At 43.0% G+C, this 16,891-nt stretch overlaps 1 protein-coding gene across 1 annotated transcript in view; it reads right to left on the bottom strand.

The window, feature by feature from the left end:
* Positions 1 to 16,891, bottom strand: part of LOC138603747 (vang-like protein 1) — a 57,986-nt gene that overhangs the window by 13,307 nt on the left and 27,788 nt on the right. Inside the window, exons 4-5 of the mRNA XM_069675645.1 lie at positions 3,754 to 4,185; positions 3,502 to 3,677 (exon numbers count right to left, since the gene is read on the bottom strand). Of these exons, the coding sequence (XP_069531746.1) occupies positions 3,502 to 3,677; positions 3,754 to 4,185 (608 nt within the window). The remainder of the gene's footprint in view (positions 1 to 3,501; positions 3,678 to 3,753; positions 4,186 to 16,891) is intronic.

Here is a 16,891-nt window from a genome sequence, read left to right as displayed (position 1 = left end):
GGGGAAGCTCTCAAAGTATTCAAGGAGCAACAAAGACTTCTGGGAGATTTAATCCCCCTTAATAAACACAGAAAGGAACATTAAATATTATACACATGAAAATGTAGAACTTGTGAAGGTAGGTAGGAAAGTGACGGCAAGAAGTGTCGAGGTGAGTTTAATATGATGGGATTCCTTTCCTACTTAGTTGCACAGAATACTTCAGCATTAATCCAGGTGGAGCTTAGACTGATATATAAGCCGATATCGCTATAAAGGAAAACAAATGGCAGTACAGAAATTCGATTGTGATCATCCTCGATCGTTGTGTATTTTGGTTACCATTTTAACAAGATTGTCAAGATTGTTTAACGCCCAAATATCGGTATCAGTATCGGCCTAGAAGATATCTGTCAGGCTGCAGTGCCATTATATCAGGGGTGTCTGAATATGGGGAAATATGTTGCATTTCTAGACTTAAACTTTAGCCATTAAACACATGCACCATACAACCATACAGAGACTGACAACGCTGCTAACTACATTAGCATTACTATCATCTGTATTTAAGTCTGAGCATATTGAACTGTACATAGCTTCTGTTACACTGCAAGTTATATACTGTACCTATACCTGTACCTGTGCTGTTTAAACTGTATTTAACAAAGCCAGACTCATTCATCTTATTTTATTCTACAGACCAAATCACTGTGACGTTGTCAATGGAGATAAAGTTGTTTTTGTTGTCGTTCTGTTCTTACTGTGACATTTAAAGAACTACAGTTAAACACGATGGTCTGACTTTCAGTATCTGACGTTTCTGTGTTGCATATTTTATGGGCCGTGCTGCTTTGCTAATGTCTTTTATAAATCTACCTCATTATCTCCCTGCTGGTAGGACTAACTTTAACACAGTCTGAAGCCCTGAAGCACAAGCAACAACAAATAAATATGTATATTTAGAATCCCTACACTGATTAAAAAATCATATCGTCTCTGTTTCTCTTTTTTCATACATTTACTTCTGAAAACACTCAGAGTCACCGGTCTCAGGCAGAGGAAGGCCCCTTAAGAAACTTGCTGAGAAGGCAGAGCAAGGGAGTCTCTCGCTTTGGCTTACAAGAAAGGACAACAAGTCAGACAGGAAAAGATCTTAGGTCAGCTGCAGGGAGCGGTAGCGGTACCCCTGCCCCACCACCTGGAAATGTTCTGGGACCAAAGGGGCGAAACATCTGTGCAGGGTGGCTCCCTGGGTGTCAACGTGCCAATGCTCGACAGATGCTAACGTTAGCCTCATGTAAGCTAAATCCTTCCTATTTTGAAGCTAACTCCAGACCGGTCTTTCCTTTGTGACTTTCTGATCAATGGGGAATTTTCCAACTGCAGTCCCCCCAACCTCCTCTTAAATACTGTGGATCCATGACTGATGAAACCACCTGCAGAACTCCAGAAAGACATAAAGCTCAGAATTTAAGAGCACATATAAGATAATGTTTCATCCATCCTGTCATAAAAGAGGTCCCGGCCTATAAATCCATCATCTTTTATTACTTGCCCCTGAGCGAGAGTCTGCGTGAGACCGGGGGGCTGCGTATTGATACAGAGCTGCTGCTGTGTTTGAGGGAAAACAGGAAGATCCCATTTTTAGCCAGAGACTGTAAGGTCATAAAAACCTGGTTAGTCTAGTCGGAGCTGTTTCTCTCACATACGCACGCCTTCCCTTTCTGCATTCCCACATACATTTTAGGATTCTTCAACACAACCCTCCCATTAACTATTAATCCCTCCTTCTCTATTCTCTCTTTCACCCTCCTCCCGTGGCTCTCGGTCTCCTGGGTCTTCCCTCTGTACTCCGCCCTCCGTCTGCAGCTCTTTTCTGAGGAGTTTCCTCTCTGAAGTCTTCCCCGCCCTCTGCTTTTTTTTCTCCTGGCACGGTTTCCTTTCCCTATCAGCCACTTTGTCGATGCGCCTTCTCGTTCCTACATTTTCTTCCTCCTCTTGTTTAACACTCAATCTCCCTTTTTTACTCTCTTTGACTTCAGGCTCATCTCTGTCTCTTGACCTTCCCGAGTCCATCCTGCTTCCTACTTCCTCCTGTAACCAGCGACTTCCCTCTTCCTCTCCCGTCTCTCTCACTTGAGGTGTCCCACTTTCCATCTTCCCCCCCTCACGTCCTCTCCTTTTCCCTTCCTTTCATCCCCCGAACGTTCTCCTCCTCTATCCCCTGGTCGCTTACCTCTCTCTCTTCACCTCCTGTCTTATCCTCTTAATCTTAATGTCTTCAATTTATACATGCACCGAGGTCATCTGGCTTTTAACTGCTATCATTTCACCGCTAACCGCATCTTATAACGCCATCAGAAACAGTCGAATTAGCAAGATTTGCATCTTAAAATGCACCTGCGAGTCTTGTCAGCTGAAATTACAAACTTCAAGTCGCCTCCTTTTATTTCACACATCAGCTTTGGTTAGAAGACATAATTCTCCTTAGTTTCCTCTCTACTCCGTGTTAAAAAAACCAAGTTGCGCTGGGTGACATGTTCCTTCCTTTCCCTGAACATACAATCTGTATTTTATTCTGAAACAATCCTACGTACTAGGGGTGCAAACGAGTGCTCGGGTAAACATAAAGAAATCTAATCGATAATCGTTTTGTAGTCCTACATTCTATCCCTTTCCCCGTCCCCGTGTCATGTAGGCATTTAACTGTTATTTAAAAAGCTCATGCTTTTTGCGTCCTGTGTTTTAAAAATAATCCCCATGGCAACGTTGCGAATCCAGCGATGATGTCATAGGAAGCGCACGCAGCCGGCTGTAGCTAAAGAATCCTGTGAAGACTTAAGCCGCTTTCCGACTGGTCCAAAAATCCGCTAACACCCGCTTTTTTGCTTAATGGGAAAGGTTACAATCTGCATTCAGACCCGGGTCAAATGATCGCCTCGGCTCCGACACGCTAATCTCCGCCCATTTCTGGCGCTAATCTCCGCCCCTTTCTGGCGCAATGTTCCGTCGGTAACTTCTGCGACTCCTCGTCATCTCAGCTACAAATCCAGCCCGTCTCCGTCCGAGCAGTGCTCGAACATCGTTCCACATTTCTCATTGCCGAATTTGACAAACAGACTGAATGATTAATAGATACAATAAAGACCTAACCACTGTAACATCTTCACTGTTTACTAACCCTGTTTCCGGTGTCTGACGTCAGACGGTGACGCAGCAGAAAAGAGACCGACAGGAGTATACTTCACTCGCAATGGGAAAAGAGAGCATTTATCGGCGGGTCTTCCCGGGTCTGAAAAACCTGCGTCAGTGTGCTAATTTTGGTGGGAAAGGAGTTTTAGCTAAAAGCTGCTGGTGAAACAATGGCTGATAGTGAATGTGGATTAATCCGCAGCTAAAAATAGTCCCCCACAAATGTTGTCCTCTTTCAATAACATCTAAAAACTACAATGCCCAGCTTTTTCAGGAAATAACTGTAAATCTTAGACTGAACATGAGGGTAACCGAAACAGTGCGTCTCACCTGAGCTGCCCCAGGTTGTAGTGCCTGATCTCGCCGTCCGTTGAGCGCGTCACGCACACAGAGAAGCATGGCTGGAGCTGCCTGAGCTCCAGCAGGACTATGGCCAGGTAGTGGATGAAGAGCAGAGCGTCCACCAGGGACACGGCGTACTGCACGATGCCTTGGTAGTTCTCGTCCTGTGGACGGTTTAAGGGGTTAAATAAGCACATTATGCAAACAGATATATACTCTACATACAAAGCAGTAGCTCACCTGCGAGTCGAGTATTCGGACTCCGTAGAACAGCCAATAGGAGAGCACAAAGAGCAGCACCAGCACGGCAAGCAGCGCCCGGAATACAAACACCCGCGGGAGCCCGGCCCGCGGCGGCCTGAAGAACAGCGCCCACACGGCCAGCAGCAGAATGAGCAGCTTGAAGGCGACGGAGATGAAGAGGCCCTCGCAGGCCGTGCCGCAGCTCTGCAGCTTCTCCGGCCACAGGAGGTGGGGGAGCACCAGGAAGGCCAGCGGCGTCAGGAACACCAGCAGGCCTAAGATAACAGCCAGGGTCAGGGTGAGGTAACGGCGGCAGTCGAGGCCGACGCTGTCCTCCAGGTCCTTGGTGATGCGGACGATGTCCTCCTGAGAGAGGCTGTGCTCGGAGGTGCCCGTGACGGCCGTGGTAGTCTCGCCCCAGTTGTCATCCTGGAAATAAGGACAAGGAAGGACATTCATTAAAGGGAATTGGGATGCACTCTGACTTCAGCAGGTTGAGCAAATACAAAAGGAAAAAAACACAATAGTAGAATGCAGTTAGAGCCAAATATAGCACATTGCTCAGGGGGGGAATGAAAGAGGATTGGAAATATTAGAGGAGAAAGCTTTTATCTGCTCCTGGAATACCGTTTGGTATCTCGCTGTGGTGCATTTGCGTGGATTCCCTCAACTCTAAAATGTCCCTGCTTTATAACACACCTTTTTTTCCCCTCTTGGTTTAAATGTCAGCTCCACAAAGGCCAGGGAGGTGTTTTTTTTCAAAGCACGTGGGAAAGAAAGGAATAGACGATAGGAAGTGGAAAAAGTAAACAGAGCGAGCTGCCAACTGGTCTACGCGCTGACGTCCGCGTCTGACTGCATCCGCAGATAATGAAGGTCAGCGGTGTCGGCGTTAGAACAAGGAAGATAAGGACTCTTTACACAGCAATCATAACAAGCTGCGAACGTGAGCATGTGAGAGTTTGAGTGCTTCTCATGCCAGCGAAAAAAGGTCAGATAATGAACTGCCATGAGCTAGGAGAGGACTCTAAAACAGCTCATGCAATAACGTTGCATTGAATACTATTTTAAGGGTTGTATCAGCCGATACTCACAGAGAGGGGCTCATGGAGTAGATGCATTATAATCACTTTATACCGAGGGGATGGACGAAGAGGAGGAGGAGGAGGAGGCAGAGTTTCCCCTGGCCTCAGGGTTCAAACAGCAGAGAATGAGATGAGGCAGAACAATGGGAGGAGCGGGCAGTGTTGTTCAGGTTGTCTTTAAAGCTAGCTTTTGATTCTATATTTTTTCTATTTTTAAAAATGCCATTTAAAAGACCAAAACGTGAGCACTCCAATCCACTGCTGAAAATAGTCCGGAGCAAAGCACCATAAATTCCTCTTTATGCTACGTTTGGTTAAAACTACACTGCCAAGCAAAGCAGAGATATAGTGTATAGCTATGCTAGCATCTCAGTGATTCTGTACTGAGGCTAAATAGTGCTTTGAACTAATGCTAACATCAGCATGCTTACATGTTCACAGTGACAATGCTAATATATTGACAATGACAATGATAACATGTTCAGAGTGACAATGCTAACATGTCCACAGTGGCAATGCTAACTTGTTCACATTGGCAATGCTAACATTTTCAGTGACAATGCTAATATGTTCACAGTGAGAATGCTAACGTGTTCACAGTGACAATGCTAACATGTTCAGAGTGACAACGCTAACATGTTCAGAGTGACAATGCTAAAATGTTCACAGTGGCAATGCTAACATGTTCACAGTGACAACACTAACATGTTCACAGTGAAAATGCTAATGTGTTCAAAGTGACAATGCTAAGATGTGCACAGTGACAACGCTAACATGTTCACAGTGAAAATGCTAACATGTTCACAGTGGCAATGCTAACATGTTCACAGTGACAACGCTAACATGTTCACAGTGAAAATGCTAACATGTTCACAGTGGCAATGCTAACATGTTCACAGTGACAACGCTAACATGTTCACAGTGAAAATGCTAACATGTTCACAGTGGCAATGCTAACATGTTCACAGTGACAACACTAACATGTTCACAGTGAAAATGCTAATGTGTTCAAAGTGACAATGCTAAGATGTGCACAGTGACAACACTAACATGTTCACAGTGAAAATGCTAACATGTTCACAGTGGCAATGCTAACATGTTCACAGTGACAACGCTAACATGTTCACAGTGAAAATGCTAACATGTTCACAGTGGCAATGCTAACATGTTCACAGTGACAACGCTAACATGTTCACAGTGAAAATGCTAATGTGTTCAAAGTGACAATGCAAATATGTTTAGTGACAATGCTAACATGTTTACAGTGAGTGACAATGCTAACATGTTCACAGTGACAATGCAAATATGTTTGGTGACAATGCTAACATGTTTACAGTGAGTGGCAATGCTAACATGTTCACAGTGGCAACGCTAACATGTTCAATGACAACATCTTTGTTTAGCCTGTTAGCATGCTATCAAGTGCAAGGGCTGAAGAGAATCTCATCTCATTTTTAAGATATTTCGTCATAATCCAAAGATCAGGACAACTGTTTTTTATTTCTTTCAATGCAGCCTTTTCTATCTATAGCAGCACTCTCAGTCATTAGAGATGGCATGCTGACTCTTAACTTGTTGGTATAGGTTTTCACAGAAAGTCTCTTTGATGATGTCCAGCACTGAAATCTCAGTTTCATCTGACCTTTGACATTAGAATGAGGTCATAAATACTCATCTGACTGTCTGCATGTCTGTAGAAAGAGCCAAACATCACGACTGACTGATTGTATGAGCAGTTAACCAGACGGTGGAATGCATGACCTGGGTCAAAGGTCAAAGAGGAGAGATGTATGTATATGGCCATGCGTGGCATGTTCTTTACATGAAGTCATTCATGCATGTAAACAAACCTAAAATAGACAATTTAATACTGGTGTGTATAATATCGGTGTAATATCACTTCAGTTCCAGCGACAACAAATGTAACTGCAGCTGCAGGCCCAAGTTGTTAGCCATTGCTTAATCCCATCTTTTATTTGAGCACCTCACAGGTAACTCTTTGACTCTCTATGTCACTGTTTTGTATTATTCGATTAGCTGGGTAGCGTATATAGTGCTGGGGTTAAAAGTCCAATAAACCAATAAAACAGAGAAAGCTAACGCTAAAACCCCAATTTTGGAATAATGGAGGCTGTACACAGAAGTGACATGTGGGAGCTGTCAATAATGGGGTGGGAATCGCAGGAGTAACTCCCGATACGATACGCGGCTTACGATAACGATAATATCATGATACAGCGATTCTGCGATAATTGATATATTGCAAGACAATCATGTAATGATTGAACATTGAGGGAAATCTGTTAAGAGAATTTTAAATTTGTAAATTAAAATATCGATATTTGGCGCCAGCCTACCAATAAATGTATTGTACTAGTCAGGATGACAATACATTAGGGATAGACCGATTATCGGCCGATGCCGATATGCGTCAAAATGCCGAATATCGGCATCGGCCTTTTTTTTTTTTTTTTTCTAATCCGACAGCCGATAAGAGTGCAGAGTGCTCACACACACGGCGGAGAGGAGAAAAAGTTCATTTCTTTGCAAATTTTATTTAACTTTGTTTTATTTACTTTATAAAACTTCAGGAAGTTATTTATTTATTTATTTAAATTTTCAGTTAACTTTATAAGAGATGCTGCTGACCCTGTGAACTCCCTGCGCTTTTTGTTTGTTTGTTTAATAAACATATGCTTAAAGGCATTTAAACAAAGTTAAGGAGTTTGTATTATTCAAAATTTTGACGCTAATATTTTCACTTTTACTGCAAATGAATATCGGCTCCAAATATCTTTTATCTGCCTCCTTGACTACTAATAATTGGTATCGGTATCGGCCCTTAAAAAACCATATCGGTCTATCTCTACGATATATTGCCGTATCGATATTCCACTTACCTGATAGACACAATAGTTTCAAATATCTAAAGTTAGCTTGCCTGAAACCGCAACAGTATTTTGCATCTGTCTAAATGTTGAATGTTTAAACACACACTAGTCTTGAGTCAATAATAGGACATAACTTGTTGCTTAAATGTCCACATTAGTGGGCTTTAATCTGCAGCACTTGACTACTAGTGGTTCTAATTTATGCTCCTTTACATAAGTTATGTTTTATCAGTATTTCCTATGTAAAAAGTGTAATAACATAACTCAACAAACACACCCGCACAAGCAAAATGATGAAATGATACATGTATCAGTGCAGTCAATCTCAGCTGGGATTGTTTTTGAAACAGAATGGTGAAAGCCACTTCATTAATAATGAGAGGCGGACGATTGAGGCCCTCATCCTCTCCACACAGACTTATGCAACAGGCTTATTACCCACATGAGGCAATTATCCCCCACAGAAAACAAAAGTAAGCAAACCTCATTATTTTCTTTTGGTATTAGCAGAGATAACTGCTTGACAAAAGCGAGCCTCAAGCCTCGGTTACAGGGAGATCCACAAGTCATGAGGGACGACGACTAGCATAGCTTAGCAGCGCTGGAGATATTCTGGCGTCTGAATGAGTAAATATGGTACATCTGGTCCATGTGGAGTCGAGCAGAGTCTATCTTTCCCGCTTAACTGTTGACAGATTCTCGTCTTAATCCTGTCTGGCCACCGTCTAGCTGGAGAAGAGACAAGCATGCTCCATGTGTGTGTGTGTGTGAGAGAAAGTAAATCAATAGAGTGTCTCCAACCACGGCGCACCTTGAGAACACCCAGGGGAGACATGAATCACGGCTTCTCATGCTTACACTCATCAACACTCATCGCCCGTGTTTTTTACCCCTGAGTCACACACCACTCCATGACTCCTGAACTGTCAGAGTTTTGACAACATGCGCAACATTGTTCCAGACAGAGAAGACTGATATATTATGATAAACTGAATATCGGCTTTTTGGAAAGTATGTTTAGATATCGCCTGGGCCTCTTGGAACTTGTGATGAATGAGTGTGTGAATGGGTGAATGTGACATGTAATGTGAAAGGGCTTTGAGTGGTCGGACTAGAAAAGCACTATGCAAGTACAGTACCGGATTGTGTAATTAGAGCCACATCCCTAGCATATAACAATATAGCATATAACCCTATATCCCTTCATAACAACGGTATGTTATTGAGAAATAACAGCACATCTGGATGGAATGTGAACTGCAGAACCTTATTATAGAAAAGGAATGAACCTCAAGAGACCTCCGTGGTGTTCTGTTACAACATCCAAAAGCTTGTATTCCAAAAAGCAGCACCCATCGTCTAATTGAACTCCAAAGGTCTGTTATTGAGAAATAACAGACCTTATTGAGAAATAACAGACCTTTGAATGCCAGAATGAACCAATCAGATTGACATGACATTCTACAGACTTCAAACAATTTATTAAGATAATTTTGATGGCTTAATTCATAGAAAAAAATATTGTAATAATTATTGCAAACCAAATCAGACGGATAATATTTCATACTGTTTGTAGAAATCATTTGTATATCTGTGTATCCAGAACCCTACTTAGATTAGGAACTAAATTCAAGGCTGCAGGGAGACGGATACAGGAGAAGGTTAGCCTAGCTTAGCATAAATAGTTAGCATAAAAGACTGGAAAAAAGAGGCAAGTCTGTCACGTTAAATCTAAGTGCCTCTAAATAACATCACATATATAATATATAAACTTACTCCCCTCCCCTAAAGTATCAACACCATGAGGCTGTCAGGCAGCAAGCAATGACGCTAAAAGTCACTACGCCTGGGCCAAGAAATAGTCCCGCACGAAACCCTTTAAACCTTAACATGTAATTTTGACATGACCTTTAAATGCTGTATGGACGATTTCTTTACAACTGGACTTTGAAGGTAGGTGTTTCCAGTCTTCTGCTATGCTAGGCTAATTGTATCAAGGCTATAGCTTGTGTCAAACCAACAATCCAAATCCCAAAGATATTAACTTAGCTCTCATATTCAACAAGCTCCGTTTAATAACATCAAAAAGTAAATCAGTAGAACCTTATGTTTCCAATAAAGCAAAAATGTTGATTTAATTACGCTTCATGTCTATGCTCAGTTTGATGTATCAACAAGCCCTCTGCATGTAACACTAACTCTGGCTCAATGCTAATCACATTTAGCACATTGTTGTTGCTGGCTCTTACTACTGTACCTTGACTTTCCCTCTGCCTACAAGACTAAAAATAGGGACTATTGACCCACATTTGCTCATGGGATTAACCGATCACCACAGGCTGATCTGGTTCAGTACCAGCAGCCTTGCAGGAGGCCCAGTCCCATTCATCACATGAAAGTGGGTGAAACAGAGAGGAACAGCAAAGAGAGAGAGGGAACAAAGGGGGGGAAAAAAGAAAGAGGGCGACAGAAGTGTCCAATAACAAGAGAGCCAATTAAAGGAGAAGAGGGATTGATCCAGAGAGGGAGGGAAAGTAAGGGCAGGGGCAGTTCAAGGGCCAGAGATGATTACGACAACATGTGAAATGCTCCGCTAGAAACTGCACATGCGTCACGGATGTACACACTGCAACTAAACACCTGTCAGGTCTACTCTTGTTCTCCGTCTGCAGTGATTTATTCAACCGAGACAAGGTTTTACAAGCAGTGCCTCTGCTCAGGGAGGAGCTGAAGCGTTCCAGAGGAACTACACAGCAAACGGAAACATTCGATATGACGTGTTCTCGTGTTAACCACTGAACGAGAGAAAAGAAGGAAGAAGAAAAGAGTTGCGATGATGGAGGAATGTTTAAAAAAGAACCAAACCACCACGCGCATGTAATAACTGCAGTTAGCCCCGCCTAGCATAAAAACTGGTAGCATGCAGGAAATAGCTAGCTTAACAATGTCCCAAGTTGAAAAAAAGGCAAATCAGCTTCTTAAGCTCAATAATCAGCATGTCAACTACAACTGGTTATGTAAGACACTAATGCTACTTCTTGTCTTTATGCTAAGCTAAGCTAACTGTCTCCTTGTTCTAACATCTTACTAAGTCTAAAGCAGATCAATAAAAAGGGTCTATCAGCACTTCCTAAGCTTGTGTAAGCGTCCTACATCTATTGACTACAACTTGGCAGTAAGTAAACTAAGACTACTTTTAATCTTTATGCTAAGCTAAGGTAACTGTCTTCCAAGTCTTGCAATTTACCTAGGGTAAAGACATGATAAATAAAAAAAGATTATCTGCACATCCTAAGCTTGTGTACGTGTCCTACATCTACTGACTACAACTTGGCGATAAGTACAGTACGGCTATTTCTAGTCTTTATGCTAAGCTAACTGTCTCCCACATCTAACATCTTATTAAGTGTAAAGACATGAAAAATATAAGGTTTATCCACACCTCCTTAGCTTGTGTATGCGTCCTTAGTCTACTGACTACAACTTGGCAGTAAGTACAGTGAGACTACTTCTGGTCTTAATGCTAAGCTAAGCTAAGTGCCTCCCAGGTCTAGCATCTTACTAAGTGCAAAGACATGCTACATCAAAAAGGTCTATCAGCACCTCCTTAGCTTGTGTACTTGTCCTACATTTATTGACTACAACTTGTCAATTAGTACAGTACGACTACTTCTAGTATTCATGCTAAGCTAAGCTGTCTCCCAGGTCTAGCATCTTACTGTGTTAGTGTAAAGTGTAAAGACATAATAAATAAAAACATGCACTGTAAGGTAAACTCACTACTTGCGCATCTCTTGGTTTCAACTTGCTACTTAGTAAACTAAGACTACTTCTTGTTTTTATGCTAAGCTAGGCTAATTGTCTCCTGGGTCTAGCTTCATGTTTAGCTTACAGACACGAGAGTGGTATCAATCTTCAATGCAAATTCTTAGCAAGTGAACAAAAGCATCCACATGAACGGGAAACCACTTTCTCCATTGCACCCATAAACAAAAAAGGCATATGTAAAAACCATAGAGCACAGTGGTTTTAAACGCATTTCAAGAGCGGTTTGGTTAGACCCAAACGTGTGATTAAGGTGTTTCTTTGCTCTTTTTAAAAGCTTAAAAACAGAGCAATAAAGAAATGATGAGTCTGATATCACAGCAAAAGATGCTCAGACAAAACTAAGTGCATGTTTGCATGTGTACTCAAGTATATTTAGCACACTGGCTACCTGCCCTTGCATGCAAAGTCAGCCAGCGTGCATTTACAAAGCTTTCACCAGAGTATTTTCTGCTCTCTTTCTCCACCTCAGTATAAATAACAGCTATTGTCTCCCTCGATAAATCAGATGTCCACTAAAAGCCTGTTTTCTGTTGTTCTGCTATAAGTGGGCTGCAAACAAAGCCCCTCGCTCAGCGCAGGAACAAGTGCACTCTACTCACTCCTGGGAGGCAAGGTGTGTGTGTGTGTATAATATAGCAACATGCATTCCCAAAGAGCTCTTCCCAACTATTAAAAACCAGCTTTGTACAAACTGTGGACAGCGTGCGAGGCTGCCGACGACTTGTCAGGACAAGGATGGAAGCACTTAAAGATCCCCTGACTAATTCGAAGGATAGAGGAGAGACTGCGGGACAATGGGAGGCTGACAGCTGCGCAGCACTTGGTGAGGAAGTAAATTGCAGTATGAATTAGTTGGATTCTTCACAAGGAATACAGAGCTTCTAATTTAGCCATTCAGAATCTAGTGTAACTTCAGTGTCAGAGGGAGAACTGATGCATAAACCTGGGCCTTAGCATAGAAAATTACACACTGTACAGTCACTCCAAAACATGTCTCAGCAGGAGTGTGTCCACCTTGGAACCGCAGTTATACAGGACTCTTCTCAAATCCCGTTGGACGTCTCTGTCTTACCTGGCTCGGTTTAGTCCCCGCTCCAGAGCTGGCGACCGGAGGAGAGTTAGTGATAGAGTCTTCTTCTATGGTGGTGACAATCACTTCCTTTTTCTCCTCTACAGCCTCGCAAACCTCCAGCACCCGCAGCACCTCCTCTCCCGCCTCCATCACCGGCGACTGCATCCCGAAATCCTCGATCGCCAAACTTTAGCTGGGTCCTGCTCGCGCAAACATCGCCTCTGCGCTCTCCCACTGCTTCCCTCCTTCCTGCTTCATCTCCGATTGTGTGTGTGTGTGTGTGTGTGTGTGTGTGTGTGTGTGTCTATGACCTCCCTGACTCTCTCCTGATTCGAGCCCAGCCCCGCTTTATCCGTCTTTATATAGAAATCTCTCCAATCATGCCTCGGGAGGGCATTGTATGTGACTGTGCGCTCACTTGCCACATAATGTACGGGGCTTTATGGAGCGCGGAGTGAGGGGAGAGAGGACGATGAGATGATCACATGGGACGTCCTGACCGAGGCAGGGACGGATGAGCATGGATGGAGAGGAAGAGGAACGTGGAAAGAGAAGTGCAGGAGTGCAATAAATAAACACGGAGAGTAAACAAAATAACACACAGATATGGTGTCATCCTTCACTCCTCCTCCTTACTCTCTCTCTCCTTCCTACTTCCTCCCTTTTGTGCATCTCCCCCTCCAGGCATCCTCTCTCGTTCTCTTCCTCACTCTCCGCTCATCTCTTGCCTCAGCACCACTCTCTGTCCATTGCTTCTGACCCAGTGAGCACTGTGGTGTGTCCGTGCTGCCGCTGGCAGTGCTGCATGTGTGTGCGTGTGAAGGTAAGACAGAACCTGTTCAATCAAAGCAACATACCATAGTTTATTTTGACTCCCTGCTGCTACAAATACTCACTAGTACTTTAAACATGTATAAATCCGCAGCGGAAAATAGACCCTGTAGAAGGATCACGCTTTCTTCCTGTTTGAGTATCTCCTGCTAAAAACTACAAAGCCCAGCTGTTTTAGAAAATTGTTTAGTTAAAAAATGATCAACTACACAAACTTTAGGGATTGTTTTGTCCTTATTGGGACAAAGCTTACAAGCTAACTGAACACAGCTTAACTAGCAGTTAAGCGCTAAGGTGGACTAGGTGGATCTTAGGATATCAGGCAGCACCATTAATTACCATAAAATACTCGTTGGAAGTCATAAACCATGGAAATTTCGTTCTTTGTGCCGGCCTTTACCTTTGAGTCTTTAACCACAAAGTTCTCCCTAAGTGACTTTTTCAATGAGAGCCGCAGTGGCCTCTGTTTGAGTCAATTTGTTGCATGTCCCCATCCTTCTCTCTAAAAAAAACAAAAACCCCAAGAGACACCTTCTCCAAATCCGCTGTGTAAAAGTGTTAAGAGTATCTCACTTTCTCTCTCTGTCTTCGCCCACCCACAGAGCTTGCAGCCTGGCGGTGGCTTGCAGCCTACAACAAGCACAGGCACAGACTCAAAGCGGCGGGATAACCGCGAAGCTCCGCAGGGATTCTGTCTCACAGGAGACTGAGCCAGGAAGCACTCACCACAGGGAAGAGATCCCAACAAGAACGCAAGTGCCGAGTCTCTTCCAACAGCCCGACATGGCTGCGTATGCGCCTTACTGAGTCTGGGGCCGGCGGAGCTACCTGCGCGGTGGTTTCCCATAGAATGCCAAGAGTGGTAGAGTTGGTGAACAGCTGAGATCATAAAGCAGCTGGGTTTAATTAGGATAAATGAATCGAGCTTTGAGGAGAGTGAGAGGAAGGTTAAACAGCAGGAGGTTGAGGGGTGTTAAGATACTCTCCAACTTCAGAGAACTGGCTTGTGCAGTATTCTCTTATATTTGGAAGACAGTAGAGTGATAGTACGACAATGGTTTTCTTTAAGTCTGCTTGTATGTTACAACTGAAGTGTGATTGGAAAAGGCATCAGCATGCTGTCTGTCATACACAATGATACAAGAAAGACGGCCAAATTTGGATAGAAGAAGAAGGCACATAACAAAAACTAGGGTTGTTCTGATACCGATACCAGTATCAATAGCGATTTCAGTATCGGTACCAGTATCGGTACAAGTATCAGTACCAGTATTGGTACTAGTATTGGCATAAGTATCTGTACCAGTATCGGTACATGTATCAGTACCAGTATTGGTGCTAGGATCGGTACCAGTATTGGTACAAGCATCAGTACCAATATTGGTAGTAGTATCGGTACCAGTATTGTTACTAGTATCAGTACCAGTATGGGTACCAGTGTTTGTGCAAGTATCGGTACAAGTATCTGTACCACTATCGGTACATGTATCAGTACCAGTATTGGTACAAGGATTAGTACCAGTATTGGTACTAGTATCGGTACCAGTATCGGTACCAGTATCGGTACATGTATCAGTACCAGTATTGGTACAAGTAACAGTACCAGTATTGGTAGTAGTATAGGTACCAGTACTGGTACTAGTATCACTACCAGTATTGGAACTAGTATCAGTATCAGTATTGGTACAAGTATCGGTAATGACCTTTGATACTGCCTAAAATGAAGTTTGGGGTACCAGCATTTATGCCAGTCAATGCATCGTTACAATACCATATTTTATTTGTTTTATTTCTACCTTTAAATTATAGAAATAAAAAATCCAGCTAGTATCTGAGGAATACTCAGTATTGGCTGATACTCAAGTCTAGGAATTATCGGTATAGAAGAGGAAAAATATGTATCAAAACTTTTCTAGCAAAAACTCAGCTGTAAGTGTTGTGCAATCACATGCCAGCCATTCAAATCAGACAGGTTTCAGTGTATTCGAGCCAAACTGTCTTTCACTTTTTCCTTGCCAGAAAGAACTGGCTCGCTGCACAAATAAACCAAAGAACAGGCCAGTGAAACAAAAGGCATTCAAAGGGGAGTCAAGGTCAAACATCGGTGACTTCATCTCACTGATCCACCAATGTATAACACAAGGCTTTCTTATCTAAACTGCATGTAAACAATGTAAAAATAAACCCAGCTCCGCTTTCTCGCTCCATTTGAAGGTGCTAATTCTCAAAGAATGCTTTATGGTTAAAACATATCACATTTCTGCTGTTTGACACCTCGTACAATGCCTCTCCACATCACACGCCTAAGCCGCAAAGCTACCATGCTGTATTGACCTGAGCCGCTCCAAGTCACCTCTCAGTATCCAGCCGAATATTGAGTTTCTTGCAACAATAAGAGCAGGTTAAATTGAGCCAATTACTCACTCCACCTATAGAAGCCTTAGTCCAGGCTATACTCATATTGTCCTTCATAAACACCCAGCTAGCAAAAAACAGCAGAGTACTTGCCGTCAACATCTACAAATGTTACTCATTCCCACCTGACACATTCACACATTAGCATACAGCCCGGAGCTTTGGCCTGCCTTCTGAAATTGGAGCAACCTGCTGCACAGTTCTGTTCAGACCTATAAGGCAATCTCAGGTAACATAAAGAGACGGGTATAATCAGACGCACTGAAATACCACTGCAGAATCTGTTATTACTTTCATGCATGCAAAATATGACGCTGGTTAGCCTAGCTTAGCATAAAGACCGGAAGTGGGTGGAAAAATCTAGCTTGGTAGGATCTTATAAAAATTTCCTTTGTCATCATCATATCCTGGGCTCGGTTAGTTTGTTTCCCTCTGCAACTTTGATGCGAAGCTAAGCTAACCAGCTGCTTGCGCAAGCTTCATATTTAGTTAACAAACATGAGGGCAATAAAGAAAACAATGTTATTTCCCGTATTGTCATTCTTTTCCCTAAAACGTTGCTCACAGTTGGTATGGTTTCTCTCTTGCGTCCTGTGAATTCCTCCTGCCAAGATAAGAAGTTTACACACACAAACACACTCTTTCAACAGAAGGCAAATCCTCCAAACAATTCTCTGGCTTGTGTGGTGTTAATCTTGAATCTCCGGTCGTGTTTTCCTGTGGTGCAGCATCACAGCCATGAGAAACTTTTTTTTGTGCTTCAGTGTGAGGACATCCCTGCCCGGAGCGATGTGCTGCTCTGTCAGCCAAGACTCTGATTAAGTCCCAGCAGTGGAGTAATGAGCGCAGTGCTGCACAGTTAGACTCCGAGACGAGGCTGACGCACGCAGACACAAAACATTCACAAACAAGAGCATATGCGAGGCGCCCAAGCACACACAGACATGGATTTGTGCTGAGCCTCTCTCTCAGTAGATTTGGTGGCCCTGATTACTCAAGCTAAAGCCAAACAC

The sequence above is a fragment of the Semicossyphus pulcher genome, unplaced genomic scaffold (assembly GCF_022749685.1).
Source record: "Semicossyphus pulcher isolate SPU_LCO1_2020_fin unplaced genomic scaffold, fSemPul1.0.p SCAF_24, whole genome shotgun sequence".
In the NCBI taxonomy this organism is placed as follows: domain Eukaryota; kingdom Metazoa; phylum Chordata; class Actinopteri; order Labriformes; family Labridae; genus Semicossyphus; species Semicossyphus pulcher.
This window is presented reverse-complemented; position numbering and strand designations above follow the sequence as displayed.